At 32.2% G+C, this 22,773-nt stretch overlaps 3 protein-coding genes across 3 annotated transcripts; 1 reads left to right on the plus strand and 2 right to left on the minus strand.

Annotated features, from left to right (window-relative positions):
• Positions 1 to 856: 856 nt before the first annotated feature.
• LOC120185750 (pentatricopeptide repeat-containing protein At4g35850, mitochondrial-like) lies at positions 857 to 1,575 on the plus strand. Its single transcript, XM_039189884.1, has 5 exons — positions 857 to 887; positions 978 to 1,046; positions 1,101 to 1,219; positions 1,301 to 1,402; positions 1,477 to 1,575. The coding sequence occupies exons 1-5, from the start codon at positions 857 to 859 to the stop codon at positions 1,573 to 1,575; spliced, it is 420 nt and encodes a 139-aa protein (XP_039045815.1).
• A 3,163-nt stretch (positions 1,576 to 4,738) lies between these two features.
• LOC120185752 (ras-related protein RABB1b-like) lies at positions 4,739 to 6,168 on the minus strand. The gene is made up of 4 exons (XM_039189885.1): positions 5,890 to 6,168; positions 5,801 to 5,828; positions 4,867 to 4,949; positions 4,739 to 4,750 (listed from the first exon to the last, which is right to left on the minus strand). The coding sequence occupies exons 1-4, from the start codon at positions 6,166 to 6,168 to the stop codon at positions 4,739 to 4,741; spliced, it is 402 nt and encodes a 133-aa protein (XP_039045816.1).
• Positions 6,169 to 15,508: 9,340 nt separating this feature from the next.
• LOC120185640 (alpha-soluble NSF attachment protein-like) lies at positions 15,509 to 18,880 on the minus strand. Its single transcript, XM_039189809.1, has 9 exons — positions 18,736 to 18,880; positions 18,110 to 18,159; positions 17,958 to 18,030; positions 17,795 to 17,874; positions 17,062 to 17,213; positions 16,749 to 16,908; positions 16,615 to 16,662; positions 16,324 to 16,404; positions 15,509 to 15,849 (listed from the first exon to the last, which is right to left on the minus strand). The coding sequence occupies exons 1-9, from the start codon at positions 18,878 to 18,880 to the stop codon at positions 15,769 to 15,771; spliced, it is 870 nt and encodes a 289-aa protein (XP_039045740.1). The 3' UTR covers positions 15,509 to 15,768.
• Positions 18,881 to 22,773: the final 3,893 nt, after the last annotated feature.

The raw sequence follows: 22,773 nt of genomic DNA on the forward strand, positions 1-22,773 counted from the left end.
AATAATATTTATTTATTTTGTTTTCTATGAAATAAAAATCTTATTTATGAACTATATATGTTTAAATTTTATTCTATTATTATTTTAAGAAAATATTTTTGTTATTTATTTATTTTTTAATGTTGAAGGAAAGAGCTGTCTTAAAGCAACTAGAAGCCCTTTTCTAAATATTTTTAAATAAATAAATATCTTACTATATTAAAATAAATTTTTTAAATGTTTTAGTTATTTATTTATTTTTTAATATCAAAGAAAAGAGTTGTCTTAAGGTACCTAAAAACTCTTTTCTGATATTTCCAAGTAAATAAATATCTTATTTATAAATATATATATACATACATATATTTTAATATATTTTCTTAAAATTATATTAATAAACTTAAAATAATAGGATTATAAATTAAATATATTTTGAATTTTTAATTTCTAATAATAGAGACAATTTTTAATTAAAAAGTACCAATTTTGGGCGTTGTAGGGGTGTTAATCCTTCCCTAAACGTAACCGACCACGAATCCCTTTTTATTATTAAAAAGAACGAATTTTTGGTTAAAACGCAGATCAGTTTATCTTTTAATCGATGTTTTCTTAAAAACTCTTTTAAAGGATGATTTTTAGGTATTCAACCTACCTGACCCAAAAGGCTGATGGCGACTCCCAAATTATTTTAAAAACCATTTATTCACACCACTTTTTCCGCCAAATAAAAAAATTCGTGCCCGGACGAAAACCGGTTACGACACTATGTAACTTGGACTTGTGTGTTATTTTTCGATATGAGTACAAGTCCGGAACAGGTATCTTCAAAATTTTCTAAGCTTTTTAATGTATTTATAGGGTGAATATTTGAAGAAAAATGAAGAGTTGGAACAACATAGAAGATGCTTGTCTGAATGTTTTTATATGATTAATGGTATGCAGTTCAATCTAGGTGAAGTCGGATAATTATTAAGTTACTGCAATTTCTTTGTTTGCAGACCTTCTTCAGGGAGCAATAGTGGGTTACACTCCTAGAGGAATGGAACTTGCTCAAGAAGCATTGGTATGTATGACGCATCTTGGTTGACTCGTTAACTTTCAGATATCCTGATTTTTTTTAGTCATGTTAAATCCTATGGTTTTCTTTGGTTCGAATGTGCAGGTCAATATGACTAAAAGAAACTTTCTCTTGAACGCTAAATTCGGAAGTGATCTCTTCCTTGCAGCCGCGGGTGAGAAGGTAAGCAAATACTTAAGTTGCTAGACATTTTTGGGACTGTCATCGTTCAATATGCATAACTTGATATGTTTTCCGACACAGACGGGTGGATACACAAACGCAAACTATATATGGGACCTAATGCAGGCTCGTAATGTAGTTCCCTCTCTTGCTGCAGTGGAAGCTTATTACAATAGCCTAAAAGTAAGTGATTCATATAGTAGTTTGGTTAAACTGCTCAACAATTAAATTTAATATTTATTTTGTCGATTGTGTAGGAACGAGAGACACCCGAAGATGATCCGAGATTGCAAATCATTACTCGAACATTAAACAACTTGCGATCTAGATTTGCTATCGGACTTGGGGGACGGTAATTGTAACACCCACATACTGATGTGAGTGATCCGATCTGATCTGAGGTGTCACATTAGGACCACCGTAGTGACCTACCGTAAAAATCTCGGAAAAATTATTTTTTTTGTTAAAACATGTAAAATCATAAAAACAATTTATAAATACAAAAGTAAAATTTAACAATATTCTGAAATAAAACATATTTCAGATTCAAATGTAAAAATAAAAAACAAACTATATGCCTCTTATTCACATGCACCGTACTCACCAAGCAACGTCGGTAGAATTCTCTTACTGATGTCGATAATTGCACTAGTTTGATCCTTTTAACCTAAAATGGTAAGTAAATGAGTGAGTTTTGTGAAGTTTAGTAATACAGTGCTACCAGATGCTGAAGAACATGCAAATAACATATAAGCATATGTTTCCTTATTGATTTAGACATCTACAGACTTTTATACTGAGTTGAAGTCTCATTGATATTTTAGATAGTAAAAGACAGTAAGCTTTTAGTTTAAAGAAAATGTTTTCGATGACTAGGTGCAATAATGTCTAGGTAACTTGATAGAACATGTGCTTCTGTCCTAATAGGTTGACCGACATCGTTACTTGAAACTCTCACGCAGTCCCAAAGAGGAAGTTGATACAATTCCTTCATTATCGTACGACCTATACTCTTGTGCCTCTGACCATTTTTAACTACATAAGAAATAATTTTATGGATGTTTTCAAAATAAAGTCAATAAGAAAATCAGTCAGTATTTAAATAAAGAGTCGAACATTACCTTCAATTTCTACAGTTTCTTCAATTGTATTCGGAAGTTATGTAGATCCAACACCAATCGACTCTTCATTATTTGTTTCTTCCCCTCTTAAGGAGCTCGAACAATACGCATATCATTTAATTTTCTCATAGGCATAATATTTGCAATAAACAAACAACAATATTAGTAACTACCGACAACAATACTATTAATATATATATTCGACGACATCAACATGTAAATGATAACATTATAAATTAATCAATTAAAATATAAAATCTAACTATATTGTTATGTCATATCCCACATCTAGAAGTCAATGTTCAGTACAACATTACATACCGTTTGAAACCAGATTTAGCTTAATTTTGCTGTTCAATTTCTGAAAACACTATTTTGCCTATGGAAACTACTACTCAATGATAGAATAAGAGAAAACACTAAATATCGATTTGCTCCTAACACATGAGAGTAAATTTAGTATCATCATTCATGCTGCACATACAAGCTACACTAAGGATATGTCTCTATAAAATGTGTATCAGATTAGCAACTATAAAAGATTATGTCAAGTTACATATCTCATAAATCTCTTATTGGACCCTAGTAGTCCCCCAAGTTAAGTATGTAATTTAACTCAATAATAATGAGGCAAGAACATTTCCACCCAGCATATGTTAAAAAAGTGATACATTATAGAATTCAGTAAAATTCAGCAAAAAATTGCTTATATTACACTGATATATGAAACATGTAAAGTGCATATTAGTACATTTTTTTTGCAGTGACCAAGTAAGGTGAAAACATCCAAAATGGGAGAAAAGATAATGGTGAGCGGAGAATGACGTATCAATAGGAAGAATGATGGGCAAACATATTGGAGATGGTGTATACCTGACTAGTATAACGTATCAAGTGATATTGAGCTAATGGTGAGCGAACACTTCCCTTTGTCAAACTACTAACAAGCTTATTAACAGCCAGTCGATCATTTAGCCATAGACTTGAACAATATACCCACAAAGAACACGAATAGCATGAAAATGAACAATTGAGTATGAGATTTTTCTTGAATCCAAAGAACACGAATAACATTTGCTCGATACAAAAGAGCTTAATTGTAGCATAACCTTTTACCTGAATTTCTGTAGTACTTCAAGTTCCTTTAATAAAACAAAAGTCTAGCATGCAAGACTAGGTCTTCAACTTTAGCAAAAGTTCATTTTTTGCATTCTGTTAAGATAAAAGATGATGACATACATAAGTGCTCTATATGTCCTTTAGCAAAGCAGTCTAGGTTACCCTTCCCTATTAGTAATTTACGATCTGAAAAGCCTTTCGAGTTATTCCATTTGGATTTATGGGGTCCCTATCTTATATCCACACATAGTGGTCATAGATTATTTCTTACCGTCGTTGATGATTTTTCTCGAATGACTTGGATCTTCTTGTTGAGGCTCAAAACAGATGATGTCCTTTTCCTTAAGCAGTTTTATGCCTCTGTTCAAACTTAATCAAAATTTTCAATTTCGAATGTTCTACTTTCTTTAATTCACTTGGAATTATTCATCATATATCTTGTGTTCGAACCCCACAGCAAAATGATGTTGCAGAAAGAAAACAGAAACATTTGTTAGAGGTAGCTCGACCTCTTTGTTTTTCAATCAAATCTTTCAGTTAAATTTTAGGGAGAGTGCGTTAGTACAACCTGTTGCATTATTAACAGGCTTCCTTCTGCTGTTCTAACTTGGAAAAGTTCTTTTGAAACCTTGCATAAAAAACTCCCAACCTTTCCCATATGTGTGTTTTTGGTTGCCTGTATTACAGGTGAATTATAGTGACAAATTTTCTCCCAAAGCCATACCATCTATGTTTATGGGATATTCTTCCATGCAAAAAGGGTATATCCCTTTTAATCTTGAGATCAATAAGTTCTTTGTTAACCGAAATGTTAGGTTTCATGAAGATCATTTTCCTTTTAAGTTTTCTGTTCCCAATGATTTTGTTTTTTCCCTTACAATCGACTTTTCATGACTCTGATTTCTTGATAATAACTCTTTCACCATCTACTCATTCAGTTGTTGATAATACTTCTTCATATTCAAAGTCTTTTTATTGAATTATGTTCCTCGATTTTTTCCCTCTCAACCTCAATCGGTTTGTCCTTCCCCACGGGCCTCAACTAGTGATCCTACTCCTTATCTTGAGTCTACTGTTTCTGATCAATCCTTGTTGACGATGTGGTTTTGATTCCTAGACAATCTGTTAGAGTCAGGAAAGAGCCTAGTTGAGCCTATTTTCTACTCGACTTCCAGGTACATACCCTATTTTCTTTTATATTTCATATTCTCACCTTCCTTTACTCAATTGTTTCTTTCTTCTACGTCTCGTTTAGTTGAGCCTAAATCTTACAATGAAGCTATCTCAAACCCTTTTTGGATTCAAGAAAAACACGAATAGCACTAACAACATAACACAAATAGCATTTGCGCGATACAAGAAAAATCCACAAACAATAGGCGACGACGACGGAGAAGAGAGACATACCTGTTGCTGACAGGAAACAGGCAATGACTGCGTGATGCTGCGCTTGTGATGATGGTTGCCCGGGGGTGACTTCGTAGGGGTTCCTACCGTTTGTAAGGAATGTTATGAAATTTTGAATGAAACAAATAGGGATTTGGAACCCGATGGGTTAAAGGATTGCACAATCGCGACATTTATAATAAAACGCCACTAAGGTACATCACTATGGCGATGTTTATTAAAAAAGCCACTAAATGACATCTCTATTGCGGCGTTTGTTAAAAACGCCAGTAAAGTACTACTCTGTTGCGGCGTTTGTATACAAACGCCACTAAAGTAAGAGTATTTTGCAGCATTTGATCAAAAAATGTCGCTAACAACTCTATTGCGGCGTTTGTTGAAAAACGCTACTAAAGTACTACTCTGTTGTGGCGTTTGTATACAAATGCCACTAAAATAAGAGTATTTTGTAGAGTTTGATAAAAAAGCCGCTAAAAATAATGCTATACATCTATATTGCGACGTTTGTTGAAAAAACACCGCTAAAGTACTTAACTGTTGTGGCATTTGTTGTAAAAACGCTACTATATATAAACCCTATTGCGGCATTTTTATAAAAACGCTGCTAAAGTACTATCTGTTACGACGTTTGTTGAAAAAACGTCACTATATATAAACCCTATTGCGGCATATTGAATGGAAACGCCGCTATATGTTTAAAGTTAGGCGTTTACTATCAAAACGTCACTGTAGAACAATTTTGTTGTAGTGCAGTCTTTATGACGGCCTAGAAGATTCCGAATTTTAGTTAAAACCGTTCTTTATGCAATGTCATTCTGACATTCATTTTCCTTAAAAGTAAATGAACCAAAATTCTTGTATCCGACATGTTCGATCATCGTATGGGGGGTATGATTTTCAAACTATACTGAAGAACTTCGAAAAGTAAGCATACCTTGTCCATCACTCATTCTCGAGTCTAACTAAAACAATAGTGCTAGATATAAACAATACAATGTACCAATTAGGGAGGGCAATACTTACCTCCCCAACATTTTGAGCTGTTCTAGCAGATGCTTCCAAGAAGAAAAGACCATTCTCCTTTGCAGACTGTTCGCCCTCTTCTTTGCTAACAGCCCTCCTGTGAGAAAGATCACTTTTGTTCCCGACGAACATGATTGTCGGGTTTGGATTTGCATGCTGCCGTGCATCCTTCAACCAACTTGCTAGATGGTTAAATGTCTCTCTCCTGCTCAAGAATAAAATTTGCAGTTCAGCGAAAAATCTAAATGTTCCGAAATACAATAAACCAGTCTTAGCCATTTAACCGAGAGGACAAAACAAGTTGCTAAAACCAAAGGTTAAAAGAAGATTAAGACCATGCAACCTTCACCTCATCCACACCCGATATTTAAGGATGCTCGTACATCACAGCCTTGTTTTAACGGTTTCACTAATCTACAACTTGTATTATTCTTATATCCGTCAGAGAGTTTTTAATGCAAGAGCAAACATATCTTCTTAGAAGATCACAACCAAAGAAAGACTCAAAGATTTCAACATATCAATTAATTCAGGTATGCTTCCAAAAATAGTATTTATTTTTAGCGATTTGACATGATTAGATTCTGTTAATTTTCATATTTATCACGATTTGATTCTAACAAGTGACATCATAACCTCATCGTTTGAAATTATTGAGAATCAACTATTTTTTTTAAAAAATTGATGTTTTATAGGATTAAATTTCCGTATAAAATTTTAGTGTGATTCTTATAAATTTTGATTGCATAACATTTAGGGTTTATTTATATTTTTATGTGGCTGTTATTTTTTTAACTTTATCGGTGATTAAGGCATGTCGGTGACTTGATCCCCGAGGCTCTAAATTGCTACAACTTTATTGTTGTCGTATTATGCTTTCATGGGTTTGGATGTTTTTCATCATTGAATATTATTTGAATTATTATGAAAGTCTAATAGAGTGCATTGTGTTCACTACACATTGGTGATTGCTGATTTGAAAACAATATAGTTTTCATAAGGTTTCCATGCAAACTAAAATATAAAAAATTGATTTATTTAAAATATCAAGATGATTATGTGTTTCTTGTGATTCATGTGTTTATTAACTGGCTCAAGGGGATGTTAATATTTGGCCGGATTTCAAGCGACACCTGTGGTAATAATGTAACACCCCCAACCCGTACCCGACCCAGATACGAGTCTAAGATGTCACATTGACTTTTCAAACTTTGAACTCTTGACCAAATTCAAGAAACTTTAAAGCTTTCATTAAAGTAAAAGTGGTTTATTTACATAAATTGACCACAAAAAAAACCAAAATCGATCAGAGCATATTTAATTCAATCAATTAGTACATGCCAACTATATTCAAAATAACAAAAATCATTTAACTCATCTATTTTCTGATATGAAATATTGTAAGGGAGATGCTGACCTGTATTACTCTTCTTCGCTTCTCTTCTAGCTTCTGTAACCTACGTGTGAAGCAATCACACGCTAAGTCTATGACTTAGTGAGGCATAAAAACTTATAATGCACTTTATAACATATATCAATATATGCATGTTTTGTTCTATCATGCTATACCAAATTACATGATTTCCTCATATCATGTAAAATCATATCAGATTAATTAACAATAAATAAATACATACACATAAATCATCATTAGCAGTTTATCATGTAATCACATACTTTTATGCTTAACCTTTTCAATCAAACACTATATACACACAACATCATATCATTTGTAATACATTTATCATATCACTAACATATATTTGTTTATATCTCTTGATTAGCCCATGTACATATGTGAGAACTATAGATATGTGAGTTTATGGAGGTTGTGCACTAATGCTGTCACCACATCTCATATAAATGCACCGAAGTGCCACATAGAATTGCACCGTAGTGCCGCGTAGAATTGCACCGTAGTGCCATATAATAATGTCCATAAGGACCACATATCATTCCTTAAGAATCATATACATATACTAGGGATCAAGTATGTGTCTCACCAGACTTCACACATGTTCCAAAGAATACATATATGTCCCGAAGGACCACATATCATTCCTTAAGAATCATATACATATGCCAAGGATCAAGTATGTGTCTCACCAGACTTCACACATGTTCCAAAGAATACATATATGTCCCGAAGGACCACATATCATTCCTTAAGAATCATATACATATGCCAAGGATCAAGTATGTGTCTCACTAGACTTCACACATGTTCCAAAGAATACATATATGTCCCGAAGGACCACATAGACCCTCGACTCTTGGCATGCCAACTATACCCCTAGCTCTCATGACACATAACATGGGCATTGACATTTATAACAGTTCACTTCACTTATTCATATCATTTCCTTTCTGTCACGTACCACATGTACATGTTATCATTGATCTTACAATCACATATTTCATATAGTCACTTGGCTTATTTCATTTCACAATGGCATGTCTCATAGCACATATCACACATGCATATAATCATGTAACATATATAATAACCTATATCCATTTCATGTATCCATGCACATATCAAAATCATAAATCAAATAACATTGTATTATTATTACTACATACTTTGTTCCATAGCCATATATTTACATACCTTATACTTACCTAATTTACTCTATTTCACACATAGTCACATAATCACGTAATTTACTTACGCATAGATCATTTTCATACTTAAATCATATAACACCCAATTCTTCCTCATAAAGTTACATGTTATATTCATATAATATCATATTATCCTATAAGTAAATACTTATTTTATGGTTTGGTATCATCATTTATACTCAATTCCCTTCACTAATATATTATTCTCATATTACTCTATAGTCTAATCTTATTTAACTCATCACCTTTCTCATGTAGTCATATAAATCTATTATATTAATTCTTATAATTGATCACTTATACTATTAACATGTATGGTCACTTATCATATAACCTATTTCACATTCACATGCAATCATATAGACCATTCATATTAATTCCTATACTTATCATAATACATGTATTCACACAATCATTTAACACATATTGTAATATATATCACATATACCCAAATCAAACATATACCTATGATCATAAATTAATGCATTATAATATAGGAAATAGACTCGTCGCAAGTCTTATTTCCATTAAACATCATAAACTAACTTGTATGCACTCACATGGCCTCACTAGTCCATTCCAATCTCTTATCTTCCCTTTTTATCGATCTTACTTGTCAATGATTCCGGAACTCGTTTAGGCTCTGAATCTACATAATTATACATTTTAAGACAATTATTAGATACCTACACCTTGTAATTTGATACTAGCAACTTAAACGAACTTATTAAACCAATATTTACAATTTTCCTTTAGGGGGAATCGGTTCCCTCCTGTGGGGGTATCGGTTCCCCCATGACATTCTAGAAATTTTATTCGCTTGAAGGGGTATCGGTTCCCCTTGAATGGGTACCGATTCCCCTAGCCCAGAATTACATTTTCAGCACGAAAAATACTTCATTTCAACTTAAACACTTCCTATTTCAACCTCGTTTATATACTAAACTCAAACACACATACTTAAACCCATTTGTACTCATTTATCCCATCTTAATTCTCAAAAACCTTTCCTCTTATGAAATTCAATAATCATACTCAAATTTCAACATGTTCTAAATTCCTTTATATCACTCCAAATCTCTTAATTTAACTATTGACAAGTCAAATTTAACTTCAAATTCTACTTATCAATTCTTTTCCAAAATTTCATATAAAAACTCCAAATCTTTAATCTCCCTTAACCCCTCCATTCTTTGATTTTACCGTAACCCAAGCTTTCTTTAAGTTTATCCATCAACTAAAGATCAAAACCAAACTTAAAATTCAAATAATAATCAACTAATAAAACTCTCACCTTTGCCTTGCTCTCCCACGTATGAAGAAGAAGAAAGGAGAAGAGAACTCTGGATGTTTCTCATTTCCCACGTTTATATCACCTTTAAAAGAAAGATAAAATCTTTCTGGTCAAATGACCATTTAACCCTTAATTTCCTTTAATAATTACTAAATAACCTTCATCATATATTTCCAATAATCATTAAATTATTTCATTCTTATACGTTAATCACCAAATTCTGAAACTTTTCAATTTAGTCACTAACCCGGTATTGCGGATGTTACAAATAACATGTGACAATTATAAGGTATTTTTTATGTGAGCATTACATTAGTCAAAAGATTAATCTTTTGTTTGACATAGCTTATTGTTAGTTTTTTATTACTACAACAAGAGTACCATTTACTGTTGATACCACTATCCAAAGACTTGATATTGATGTAGTGTTTGATATCTTGTGATGGGAATGAGACATTATTTTGAATTTATTGTTTGCTTATGTGAGCTTGTTGTTTATTTTGTTCATCTAGTTCTTTTGTTGTCACAGTTTCTGCTAATATTAATTTTATTCCCATGTTTAATGGGACAAATTTCAATGAATGAGAAAATACACTTATAAAAGGTTTTGGTTCTATGAACATAGACTTTGCACTAAGGAAATAATAATTTCCACCTCTCATGTGGAATATAATTCTTAATTGGATATTGAGAGGTGAAATTTGTTTAAATTGCATAAGTTTAGTGGTCATGAAGTAAAATATTTTAGAAGCTTTTAGGGTACATAATCTGAAAAATTACTAAGGCTAATGGTTTCCTTAACAAAATTAAAAAAAATGTTTACCAAAAACAATAAGGTTTAAATGAATCAATTTTGACTTATTTGATGTCTATAAAGTATAAGGGTTAAGGAAATGTGAGTGAGTACATTATGGATATGTTTCATATTGCTTCAAGACTTAAGACACTTAAGATCGAGTTTTTCTAAAGAATTACTTGTTCTTGTGATTTCAGTATCACTTCCTATAGAGTTTAATCAACTCAAGGGAGAAATGAACTCTAAATGAGCTCATTTTTCATTGCGTGCAAGAGTAAAAAAGGTTGAAGCATAATAAGTTAAAAAGTACTCACTTGAAAAGTGCATATAAAGATAAGGGCAAAAATAAAATTAGAATGTAGTCGTTAAGGGTCCAACTCAAAAAGACAATAATATATTATAAATGGTTGTTCTCTTTGTAATAAGTTAGGACATATGAGGAGAAATTACATTATAAAACAATAAGCAACTACTTTGGTCATTCTACATGATTTAGGGGTTATAAGTTTTATGATTTCATAATTAGGAACATTTTTTAAGATGAGATCTATAATATTAATTTTGAGGATGTTGAGTTTGGAGAGAGAAATAAGGTTTAAGGAATTGATTTTGAGGAAGAATTGGATTATAACTCAATTCTCATTATCACTTTTGATGATATCCATGTGTTTATGCATGTCGTTAATCAAGAAGTGAATCTAGAATCTCAATAAGGTTATTTTGAACAACTCTCCATTTAAGATGAGAAATCATTTCGGAAGAACAAATTCAACAACCTCAGAGAACAAGTGTCATTAAGAAGATCCACGAGATAAGAGAAATAATACTTAGATTATTATGTTGTATTTCTCCAAGAAATAAGGATGACAGTGGAATGATGGAGTATAATCTAATCAACTTTCGTCATGCCATAAAAGTTCCGACTCTCATAAGTGGTTTAATGTCATGGAAGAAGAGTATAAGTTTTACACAAGATAATAAAGTTTAATAACTTGTCTCATTACCTAAAGGTGTAAAATTAATTGGTTGTGATTGAATGTTTAAAACCAAAATGGATGCAAAAGGTGATGTTGACAGGTATAATGCATGTCTTGTATATAAAGGATGTACTTATAAAAAGGGCATTGATTTTGTAGAGACTTTCTATTTGGTTTCATTGAAAGACTTTTAAGATAATTATGATACTTATTGCTCATATTTGATTTTGAGTTACATAGGTTAGATTTCAAAAATTGTGTTTCTCAATAGTAAAATTGGTGAAATATTTTATACGACGCAACCAAAAATTATATCAGATGATACAAAATTAATGATATGGAAATTAAGGAAATCCATTTATGAGTTTAGGGATGACTCCGGTTAATTGTATAACAAATTTCACCAAGTGATTATCTCATTCGATTTTGAGATAAATTTCGTTGATAATTGTATATGGAAATTAAGGAAATCCATTTAGAGTTTTTAGTTTCGTTGTTTAGATTAGTATGGCGTGCTCCTTTAATAAAGTGATAATCTTTTCAGGTTTTAATTATTTTTCCTTGCCAATAACTGAAACAGTAGAAATTAGTTGACAACATATAAATTTATAGTCTAATAAACAATCTGTAAATAAATAAATAAATTAATTTCCTTTTTTACTGTAACCATAACAATATTGATTTGATTTTTTCTTCTTCTTAAAACAACATTTCTAATGTAAGAATACCAGCACGATGAAGTAGAATGAGTGCTTTAAGATAAAGCCAAAGCATTTTAGTTGATATTATATTAATAATATTATGAAAACCGAGGATTAGATTATCTTAAATTAAAATATAATGATTAAATATTAAATTAGATCATAATAGAGAGACCAAAACGAAACTAAACCATCCGAACTTAAATTTGTAAATTATCATTTTCTCACTTGAATTTTTTTTTGGGGTAAAAGAATAAATTCTTATTTTCTGTCAATTCAAGCTATCATCGAAATGAATATTACGTCTTAACACAATTTTAAGAAATTGTATACTCAAATTTTGAAGTGGATGAATATTTTACTCTTCTTAAAAAATTTATTAAAATTTTGCTTGAAAATATATTTCCCCAACTTTAATCTGGTAATCGGAAAAACAATGATGAGAAATAAATAGATTAAAGGAGACAAGAATTCAAATGTCTGATTGGTGTATGTTGAAAATTGTGATAGAATACTAAATTTATACTAATAAACCCAATGAGAGGAACCTCTACAAGTTTTTTTGAAGACACCATGTCACCCTCGAAATCAAATTTGATGGTTGATAGTTGTATCACAACCTGTCAGCATATTAACATGATGATGACCTTAGATATGTTACCAGCTATCCTATAGTCGAGATATTTATACTTTAAGAAAGACTAAAAGATGAATTTCTTTTTCTTTCATTCAAGCTCCCATTTATACCAACCTTCTTCTTTCTTCGTTTTTTAAAGAAAAATATCGATCAATGAATTAATCTCTAACCGACTGTGATTTTTTGTTCAAATCAAAAGAGGTGAATCGTAAATGATCAACGAAACCAATTTATTCCATCAACATAAATGAAAAGGAGATAGCTTTGTCTAGGAATAAAAATATGGGTAAAAATGTAAGGAGTGCAAAATTGTTAATGGTGGTTTGTGAAAACTGAAAAAAAAATGTTGTAACATATTATCTTCTGAAATGTTTATAAACTAAATTATCTTTTAAGAAGAATAAATTCATTTAATTAAAAAAAATGATAGGAATTTAAAAGATATTTAAATTCAATATTTTAATTTAACACTTCGAACTGAAATATCCAATTTTTTCAAACGTATTAAAATGTATTTTTTCAAAAACAGGGCTAAAATTAAATTTTGGGTAAATTACACTGATCATCATTGTACTTTGCTTTATTTCCTATTTCACTTACTATACTTTAAATCTGTTCAATTTCCTCACGGAACTTACATAATTATCATTTTTTGTCACTTAGCTATTTTCTTACTTAACGACATTATAAATGACTAATGAGCTATTATATAAATGCAAAATGGTGTCATCTTGGTGAAAATTTTGTTTTTCTAAAGTAACGTCGTTCTAACGCCGTTAAATATTTAATGGTCGAGTGACCAAAAATCCTAATTATGCTAAGTTTAATGAGAAAATTGAACAGATTTAAAGTACAATGAGTGAAATAGAAAATAAAACAAAGTACAATGATGATCCATGTAATTTACCCTTAAATATTTTTAATATAATAGAGAAGTTTTTAGCAATGATTTTAAAACCGGACCGGAAATTGAACCGGTAAAAGTACTGGTTCAACCGGGTTCAACCGCGGTTGAACCGAATTTTATATAAAATAATTTTTTTTAATTTTACATAATATTCAAAGCAATATTAATATATATGTAACATTTTTTTTAAGTTTACAATATTAAAATGTATAAAATATCACAAGTCATAACATATATAAATTAAAAACCATAAAATCAAGTAAAACAAAATGATTCAAATCAATTACAACATAATATTTAAAGTACAACATATTAAATAATAAATATAATTATATAACTATAATCAAAAAAATAAAATTGAGACTTAAAAATTTCATAACAAATGATGTCATTTGGTTTAATTTTTTTAAAAAAAAAAAACAATCTCACATGGCTAAGAAACATAGAAGAGCATCCAAACTTACTTCTATAAATAATAGAGGTAATTTGACATTCAAAATCATGGAGCCTTTTGGTGAGCACATTGCAAACTATTTTTTTGCTTCAATTGAGCTTTTAATTTTTTTTGAGTTCGAGCCTTTTTGAGTTCAAGTTTTAATATTATATTTCGAGTTCGAGTTGAATTTGATAATTTTTAGCTCGTAAATTTTTTATTCGAGTTGAGCTTACTTTTAAAGTTTTCGAGTTCGAGTCGAGCTCAGCAACACTCGAATTTGACTCGACTCGTTGAACAAACGACGTCGTTTGATTTATTTTTTTAAAAAAAATAAAAAATAAACCGGCTATTCAAACTGGTTTTGCCGATTTTTAGCCGGTTCATCCCGGTTTTACCGGTTTTCAGCCGGTTCATTACCAAACCGCTTTTGTGAGATAACCGAACCGGACAGGCCACCGATTCACGGTTCAACGTGCCAATCCGGTTTTGATAACCATGGTTTTTAGTCGACTTCACCTTTGTCCAGATTGTAACTTGTAAGATACTATTTTACGGTAAAATTCTCAACACATGTTACGACAATATCAACTTTATCAAGAATTGGAACTAAAATTGATACAATTTTAACTCATCGTCGTATATCTTTAATATATCAAATAATTATGCACCTTAAGTTTTAAATAAGAAAATAAACAACGTTCTTAACTAAATCTGTTGCCCATTTAATTTCTTTCCCATTTCCAGATAACGTTATGACGTTATATTTCTCTTGAATGATACATTTCAAAGTTGCCGGAGTATTTATATTACAATCTCGATTCGTCCATTTGTAGCACATACTTGATTGAAAGATCTTAGACTTCTTGATAACTAAGCAATATATTCCTAAACTGTCTTCTGCGAGCTCTGGCTATATCTTCTTTTCTGATTTATGAACCATATGGCTCACCAATGCCTCAGCGAACCACACCAAACATTCATCTCTTTCTACTTATCAGGTCTAATGATTTTGTTCACAGGTTATCCAGTCAAACTCTAATCCTAAATATCACCCATCTACACCAACCTGCAAAATATTGCCCGTTTTGACCCATTAAGCCTCACGGTTTGTCAGCATAACAGAGCCGAATTTTCCTACACAACTCTGTCTACGGCTGCAATAATTCATTTCAATAACATCAAAGGGTAGCCGGATCATGCGAAAGGGTTGCCCATCTCTTTCACATTTGCGGCACGCCAGCTTATATTTCATCTTTATTCTTCATTTAGATTTCCCTCCTTTCACACATCAAAGCAAAACACGGCAGTATTTTCAATTACAAACCTCAACTTCACCCAATCATCAGCATGATAATATTCTCAGATTTAAAGTCAAACAAGTAAAACATCTTATAAACTGATTGTCGCATTAGGGTATAAAGAGTATAATTAGACGACTCCATAACACGCAAAGCAAGCATCATAAAAGGAATCCAAAACAAGAAACTGTTACGACATTAACCTCTTTTAGGTAAGATCATCTTCTTCCATTTCTTTAGCCTTCAGCTTTTCCTTCACTCGAAGTAAAAGGGTTGTCTTCCAAGAATCCTGTAATGCATTTCAAGGAAACAGAAAGCACGTTAGAGTTGGTTCTATGCCACTCTAACACAGAGTTGTTGAATCAGATTGACCAACCGGCTGAACCAGTTGGACAAAGAACCAATAGTCCAACTGGTCTAGTACATTATAAAACCATACATAAGCTGAAACAGTTGGAAAAAGTTTTACTAGTAAAAAACCAAACAAAAGACTGGTTTAATGTATATCTTTATTTTTTTTCATTTTTTAAAATGATGAGAATTGAACCTTAAAATTTATATGAAAGAAAACAACTTTAAGTCAAATATATTTTCTAAAAATCATTTAATATTTATTTATTGTTAAAATCATTTTAAAATAATTAAAATCACATTTAAATGAACAAGCTAGTTCAACCGGTTCAATCAGAACTAAAAGTCTAACTAGTTTGACCTTTGGTCCGCTAGTTCATCCAAGAAGCATTTGTAACGGAGATTGACATACCAATGGAGTCATGCTATCAAATTCCTTGACGACATCTGTAAACTTTGTGACATCTTCTTCATCGATGGCGGAAGCAATTTCCTGTCACAAAAAAAGACAATACAAGTTTTATGTTCAGAAAAATTACTACCATTTAAAGTAAATGGATCTTATAATATACTTAACAAGTTTTCTGTTCAGAGGTCAGGCAAGAACTGGATATATCATGAATGCACAAGTACAATTAGAGTAAAAATAAAATAAATGACAAACCATGCCACCACTGATAAGCATTTCCTTAGGATAACTTACAGCTAATAGTTTATATTCTCGTGTTCCAGAAAAAGTTGGATCCAGCTCCTGAAGAAAGAAAATGCATACATAAGTTTAATATAACAACAGTTTAAGTTAAAGGTTTTATCATGTCAAAGGGGCTAAAATTCAACCTGATATCGTTCTAAAGCATTGGTGATTGCAACAACATCACCTTTGCAAAGTTGACAAATGCCAGCATTAAGAATATGTCCTTTAACTCCATACTTCAACAAGTTATTGGAAAGTGACTGCCATGCTATATCTTCATAGATCTCAATGGCTTTCTGGTATCTGGAGAAATATCACAAGTAGAGCTGTTAAAAAATTTGCCAAATTCTGTATTAATGGAACTGTTTAGCATATTAAAACACCAACATTGATTACAAACCATCAACAGCACTAGAAAACTATAAACAGTGTCTACAAGAAGTTGAGCATACTTACTGTTCTATCTGAGCAGCAAATTGTGCAACTTTCTGCTTGCACTGGTTGGCAGAAGTTGATACATCTTCATTTTGGAAGAAATCAGCAGCCTTTTCATAAAAATCAATGGCCTGCTCGATGTTCTGCTCAGACTCATGTAATTCAGCAATTTCCTGCACATAAAGCACCCATGCCTATGAATAACTGCATGTACCATCACCATACAAAGTTATTGCCATGGATGTTCAACAAAACTATAGGCTAGTTTAGAATTATTGATGGGGGAAAAACCCTTAATATAAAAACATGTGTTGGAAAACGTTTTAAAACATATGGTCAAAATTAAGTGTTTAGTATTGCACTGAAAAGGGATTGTAAGGAATTAAAATGAGAAAAAAGGACGTGCTTAAAATAATAAAAGTTTGTAGGTGTTAAGTAATAACCAATATATTCGAAAGCCAGCTTTCAAACCAAAAAAGCTTCATTTTCTTAGATGTTTAGTTTGGGTTGTCAAACTATGATTTTAAATGCAAAAGTTATTTTTTTTACCATTTAGCATTGAATTTGCAGCAAATTATAACTTTGACATTACAAGTTGTACCAAAAACACTGATAAACGAAATTATGAAAAAACACAAATGAAAGAAGTATATGATCCAATAATGAAAGGCCGTCACATATATGTAAGCAATTACAATGAATGATAAACTCCCTTTTCCCTTGAAAGATATGCATATTAATGGATAAACCATACCTTATAATACCTTGCAGCCATGCTGAGCCTTCCAATATCACAAAACATGTTCACTGCCTGTTCCAAGCAAGATATAGCCTCTGCATAGGAATAAAATTAGTTGCGGGCTTGATGCAGTCAAACTTTCAGAACTTTTAGGAGATACTATGCACGCCGCACTTACCCTTTGTATTTGTTTTCTTATAGCAATGAGCAGCATCAACATAAGCTTGAGCAGCTTCATGTTTGCTGTCTAACTATAGATATATAAAACAAAAGGGTCAAAATCAATCTTAAATCAAAGTTAATTACAGAGAACCAAACCGAAGGACTTACTTTCAAGTTACAATTTGCTATCTTTACATAAGTTGATCCAGCTTTGTCCCCTTGAGAAAAGAAAAACACAAAAGAGGTTAGAATTACAGCTTTCCAAGTAATCAATTTCATCAAATTTCAAATGCACATACTGAAGTATAAAGTAATTAATAGATAATCCGATGTTAAAGAAACCCTAGATCTCATATTTTCTAACAGAACGAAAAAGAACGACCCAATAGGAATTAGATTGAATTATAGAGTAACTCATCAATAATCCTATCTTAAAGTAACCCTAATTTTTACATTTTCTGAACTGAATTAAACAATGACTCAATCACATTTCCTAATTCCGATTGCGAAGGGTAATAATATAAAACTATCGATTGCGACCAAATCCTAATTTCGTTCACTTCAATAGAAACGCTAATCAAAAGATCTCGGATAATACATTTCCTTCCAACCATTCTCCGATCAACATTTCCTTAAAAAGGAACGAACTATAGATTACAATTTCTGGGTCGCAAAACTAATCAGAAGATCTCGAAAGTTCATTTTTTCAAAAATATTTAATTAATCGTTTACTCAGGAAAACAAACATAATTATTGTTTTTTTAAGTTAATAGAAAAGGTTTGCAGAGACTTACAGGATTTGGCGAGCTTGAAGCAATTGGCAGCTTTATCAAAGAGTTCGGCAGCGTCTTCATGTTTGGAGCCAAACAAACCCCAACCGCTTAGCTTTTTCTCTGCTTTTTTCTCGAATTCTTCTCCTCTCGCCAGTTGATCTCCCATTCTTTTGTTTGATCGGAAATGAACTAAAAAATGAGGACTCTGAAGATCTAAGCAAAATAAAGAAAATAAGAAAACAAAAAGGATATTTGTCGGGATTGACTTATTTTCGTTTATATGTATCCATTTTAAGTACTTAAATTTTCTTTATCAAAATTAGTATCTAATTTTGTGACATGCCACCATCTCGTTGGCTGAAAATTTTTCTAACTAAAAAACTTGTTGAAGTTAGAATGGTTACATATAATAATTTAAATATTTATTTTGATAGAAAATAATTTAAATATTTGAAACAAAAAGCAGACATATTTTAGAGGTTTATTTTTACTTTAGGGTAAATTACATGCTTATTCACTGAATTTTATTCTCTCTTATTTCACTCACTGTATTTTCAATTTTTCAATTTGCTCACTAAGCTTTATATATTGATTATTTTTACCACTCGGCCGTTTTCTTTCTAACGGTGTGATGATGAGGCAATCAACACCAAAACGACGTAGTTTTAGATTTTATAAAAAATTAAATCTAGATCAAAATTATGTAGTTTTAATCTAAATATTTTTTTTCATTTTGGCTCTTTCCAAATCATTTTGGATCAATCTAATACAACAAAAAATCATGGATTCTAAGCAAGTTGAAGTCAAAATCTAAACGAACAATTCCCCAATCTTCTTCACTTGCACACCTTCTTCACACTCTTTTCCCATTATCGGAAGGAACAAATTAAAAAAATAATAGAATGAAGATAAAACCCAAAAAAGTTGAAAGATCAATTCTTAAAAAAAAACACAAACAGTGGATAATAAAGCAACTAAAAGTAAAAATTAAAAAAAGATTTTCCTAAAAAAAGATTAAATAGTTGAAGAAAAATTATATCTCAAACTTAGAGAGTGGAGTGGTGATATGGGTCTTTTATGGGGTATCTATCATTTCCAGAGGAAGAGAGAAATTTGTTTCTCTTTCTCTATTGTTAAAATATTTTCTTACTTTTTTCTATTAATATATTTTAACTTTCAAGATAACAAACATAGAATAATGAGAGAAGAAACAACAAAACAAAGAAGGAGGGAAGAAAAAGGAAGAAAGAAAGTAAAAATGAAGAGAAATGGAGAAAGAAAGAAAAAATCAGAGAAAAAACCCCAAAAACTAGAGAAATTGAGAGAGAAAGAGGAGAAGAAAAAGGAAGAAGAAAAGAGTAAAAATGAAAAAGCAAAAATAGTTTACCTTTTTTCTAATGTGTTGTTTGTGATATTTTTAGATGATTTAAAAATGAGAAAATAACCTCAGTGACCAAAAATCTCATATAATATACGATTTTAACCAACTTTTTCGGATTTGCCAAAATGACCAACAAATCGCAATGCGATCGCTAATTCGCAACGCGATCTCCATTATCGCAAATCAGTTTCCAGATTCGCAATGCGATTTTCCAATTTCGCATTACGATTTTCCCAATTCGCAATGCGAATAAGTAAATCGCAATGCGAATTTGGAAAATCGCAATGCGATACTGACTATCGCAATGCAATTTTCCTAATTCGCATTGCGATTTACGTATTCGCGTTGCGATTTTCATAATTCGCAATGCGAATACGTAAATCGCAACGCGATTAAGTAAATCGCAATGCGAATTAGGAAAATCGCAATGCGAATACGTAAATTGCAATGCGAATCTTACTATCGCAATGCGATTTACATAGCGCCATTCGTATTAACGCGTATTTTTTTTTTCAAATTCCAAACACGAATTTTTTCTTAATATATCGGAAACTGAACCGTCCACAGTAATCGCAACTCATAACCTCAAACCTAAAATCACAACACTCAGTCCCATCTCCATCTCTCACTCTCTACGGCGAAATCCGTCCCCATCTCCGAAGATTTCCGTCCCCATCGCCGGCGAAATCCCTCACAACCATTCACGGTCAGAAATCCCTCACAATCATTCAGAAATGGAAAATCAACCTCCGAGGGTTAGTTTTTTTAATTATTTTTATTTTGAATTTTTGCATTATTTTAGGTTTTTCATATTGAGATTGATGATAAGTTTACTGATAATTTCAATAATAGATTAACCATTTCACTTAGATTTCTTATTAAATTCATTTGATTGCTGCCAATACTGCTAAACTGTTTAGCCTGTGAAGTTAGTATTTGTCTTTGTTTTGTCTTTTGGTTGAAGTAATGCAGAAGAAGAATAGTTTCGAGAATGAAAATCGCAACGCGGAAATAACTATCGCAACGAGAGAATCGCAACGCGAAACCAAAATCGCATTGCGATTTTCATTTCGCGTTGCGATAGTCACTTCGCGTTGCGATTCTCTCGTTGCGATAGTCATTTCCGCGTTGCGATTTTCATTATCTCGTTGCGATTTTCATTTCAACCAAAAGATAAAACAGTGTTGCAAATTTTAGTTTCAAGAATAAACTACTATTTATGTTTATTGTTTTTGGTATATCTTCACAGTGTAGTTTTTGGTATATCTAACTTGGTATGTTTATTGTTTTTAGAAATTTTTTTCGGCTTCATTGACATTAAGGAATAAAGTTAGCCTAGCCACTACAATTGCTTCGAAGCTTTCACCTGCACAAAGAAAATTGTTTGAGGAAACCTGCTTCGGGTCATGGCTGAGAGTACAGCATCCGGGTGGAGATGCTAATTTGACCCATTTGTGGCTTCAGACCATGACTAGCGATCTACCCGACAGTATACAACGTGGTGAGGAAGAGATATGGTTTCATTTTTCACCGGCGTATACTTGTTTTGGGTGGAAGGAGTTCTGCTTAATCACTGGTCTACGATTCGGACACGATGATGTAGGCCGGTACACTCGTCATATCACCCGCCCATCATGGTTATCCAGGGTTTTTCCTGATGAGTCAATAGAGAAGCCGAACTTACACGTCGACGACATGAAGAAATTGTTTAATAAGAAAGATGGTTTTACTCGGATGAATGACGTCGATGTTTTCCGAGTATGCCTTCTACTACTTTTGTATGCCGACTTTTTAGGCAGAGAGGCCAGACAACCTATTCCTCAGGAGCTAATATTATTGGTAGAGGATCTAAATGCATGGAATCTATTTTCGTGGGGTTCGTATATATGGAAAGCTACCTGGACTAAGTTGTCGTCTGCCTTTGATGACCGCAAAAGTTTGCGGGGCGATGGGTCGAAATACACTTTGTCAGGCTTTGTTTTGGCCTTTAAGGTAAGAATTTCTATATAATGTTTTCAAAATTATAATTAATTATTTAACAATTACTAATGTTTGTTATTATATTGTTTGTAGATTTGGATATTCGAGGCTTTTCCCAGCATGCGGACATATGCATTAAAAACCTCAAATGATATTCCTAGGGCTATTTACTGGAAGAGGAAACGTCTGTTGGATTGGGAAGACTTAATACCATATGCGATAATAAATAATGTAAATTAACACAAATACTATCATATATAAACAAGTTATTAATAGTAGACGTTTAACTTTGTTTGAGTTTTTATATTTTTAGGAGGCCAACATTCCATTAATGAGACTGACACCCACGGAGGCTGAGCTTGCCACTGATTGGTGGCAAGCTAGTCAGTGTTTTCTTGATGGCACGAATGATGAGCAGCCTCCACTTCCTCCACTTCGAGAGCCATCACCTCACCCAGAGCCATCACCTGATCGACCCGACTATACACCTCTACAACGAGAGCCATCACCTATCTCGTCACATCATCGAGCCTCTTCTCCACCATCACCTCATGATAGGCGACCGGCAAAGATGTCACGACTTCTATCTCCCTGTTCTCCACCTCTACCTCCACGGAATGAGTCAAGGGAGTTACGTGATGAGGTCAATGCCTTGCGTGAGGAGATCGGTACTCTACGCGATAACGATGGTGCATGGC

Source organism: Hibiscus syriacus, unplaced genomic scaffold (genome assembly GCF_006381635.1).
Source record: "Hibiscus syriacus cultivar Baekdansim isolate YM2019G1 unplaced genomic scaffold, ASM638163v2 tig00113124_pilon, whole genome shotgun sequence".
Lineage (NCBI taxonomy): Eukaryota > Viridiplantae > Streptophyta > Magnoliopsida > Malvales > Malvaceae > Hibiscus > Hibiscus syriacus.